At 53.0% G+C, this 1,839-nt stretch overlaps 1 protein-coding gene across 1 annotated transcript; it reads right to left on the bottom strand.

Annotated features, from left to right (window-relative positions):
* Nucleotides 1–422: 422 nt before the first annotated feature.
* Nucleotides 423–1,521, bottom strand: LOC101754346. The gene is made up of 2 exons (XM_004967575.4): nt 1,038–1,521; nt 423–916 (listed from the first exon to the last, which is right to left on the bottom strand). The coding sequence occupies exons 1-2, from the start codon at nt 1,135–1,137 to the stop codon at nt 783–785; spliced, it is 234 nt and encodes a 77-aa protein (XP_004967632.1). The 5' UTR covers nt 1,138–1,521; the 3' UTR covers nt 423–782.
* Between the last annotated feature and the right edge of the window lie 318 nt (nt 1,522–1,839).

Here is a 1,839-nt window from a genome sequence, read left to right as displayed (position 1 = left end):
ATAAAATAGCCCCCTTAACAAATGGGCTATGAATGCAACGTTATCGTCCAGTCAGCAAACACGTCAGCAGCCATGTCATTATCCACGTCATTTGCGCCTACTACGTCATTGCCCACATCAGAAGCCATGTCATTGCCGACGTCATCAATGCCAGTCATGTCAGTAGCCATGTCAACAGCCACACCATCATCATTATCCAAATCACTAGCCATGTCAGCCGCCACGTCAACGTCCATGTCATTTATGGGTGAATACGCGGCAACCATCTGTGACGTTTATTTTCGTCATTGATACTGGGCTTGGGTTGGGCTGCGCGGGCCTAAGAGTGTTTAATGACGGTTAAGAAACGTCATAGATTGTGTTGATCTGTGATGATTACGAAGAAACGTCGATCAATTTAATCAGTGACGCTCAATACATGATGCTATTTGAAATTGTCATAAACACTGCTTTATGACGGTTTTTCAATGATCTCTGTAGTTTTTTACATCTCTCCAAAAGCGTAGAGTGCCAGTGGGGATTCAAAACTCAACCTGATGAGCTGCAACAACCTCCAAAAGCAAAGCTAAATCTAGCTACGTACAAAATGGACACATAGTTTCAGGGCTTGATTGATCCGCGCAAATAGCTACAAGAAGCTTGGACGATGATGATCAGCTTCAAGCCCCAAGAAAGCATGTGGGCCCGGAATGTTTTTGGTGGTGAGGGGGGAGATATTTTGCTATGTACTCCATGTCCATTCATGCGGCTCCAGGAATGCATGAACAGACGTTTGGTGTCCGTCACGAGCTGCCACTGAGATCCCGGATCCTTGCCTGGTCGAGCATGGACCACATGACCTGCACGTCTTCGTAGGCGCACGCCATCACCTCCCCGTGGAGCTTGGCCCTCTCGGCTTCGACGTGCTGCACCATAGCTGCACACACAAGATAATCAGATTCTGTATCAGCTAGCTAGCTCCATTGATCCATCAGAGCTCGTGCAGGGGAATCAACGGAATGCGGTGCTCGAACAATCTACCGGGTGAATGTACTGACCTGAGCTTGGTTGCTGCGGCTTCTTGCCGTCCTTGTGCGGGACGAAGATGGTGCAGGCTTTCCGGAACGGCGTCGTAATGGTGCGCACCCAAGAACCCATATAAACGCACGCGCAGAAGCGGTCAGGGCTCTGCCGGAAGGGAGAGAGATTATAGGATAGAGCTAGACGAACTCTGTGTCTTGCCGGCCGGCGCCACTGGCCAGGCCAAATCAAACAAACAACAGGCTGATCTGTATGCCGTAGGGGTAAGTTTATATGAAGGCGCTGCCCGCTGCTTCAGGAAGGATGGGCAATGTGTTCAGGAAGAGGATAATTAACGGAAGGCAGAGCTCCTAGTTCGCCGCAGCGACCTAATCATGGCGCTGTGTGGGCATCACGCGAGTATATATTATTATGGCGAGGAGGTGGGGGAGGAGGAGGACGCAGCGCTCCTATGGTAGGCACACAACAGCGGCATGACGACGGGGAGAGGGAGAGGGAGAGGGGTTGGGGAGGCAAGATCCGGGGGACAAGCGGCGTGCGCGGCCATGTTGAGCGCCGCGCAGTGGCTGCACGTGCTGCCTCCCGGGCATCGATCCGGGAGCTAGCGAGCGAGCGAGAGAGATGGCTGCATGATTGGGTGGGGTGGACCACGGCGTCTCGTCGGCTTCGCCGGCTCACCGCCGATGGACCGGTGGATCAATCGCGGTTGAGCCAGCCCGTGCAGGACGTACGAAAGCGAGGGTACTTTTGTGGCGCGCACACACCGCGCTCATCAACAAACTATCCGAATCGCACGGTTCTCCTTGACTTGTGCTACTG

Source organism: Setaria italica, chromosome V, assembly GCF_000263155.2.
Source record: "Setaria italica strain Yugu1 chromosome V, Setaria_italica_v2.0, whole genome shotgun sequence".
Taxonomy (NCBI): Eukaryota; Viridiplantae; Streptophyta; class Magnoliopsida; order Poales; family Poaceae; genus Setaria; species Setaria italica.
This window is presented reverse-complemented; position numbering and strand designations above follow the sequence as displayed.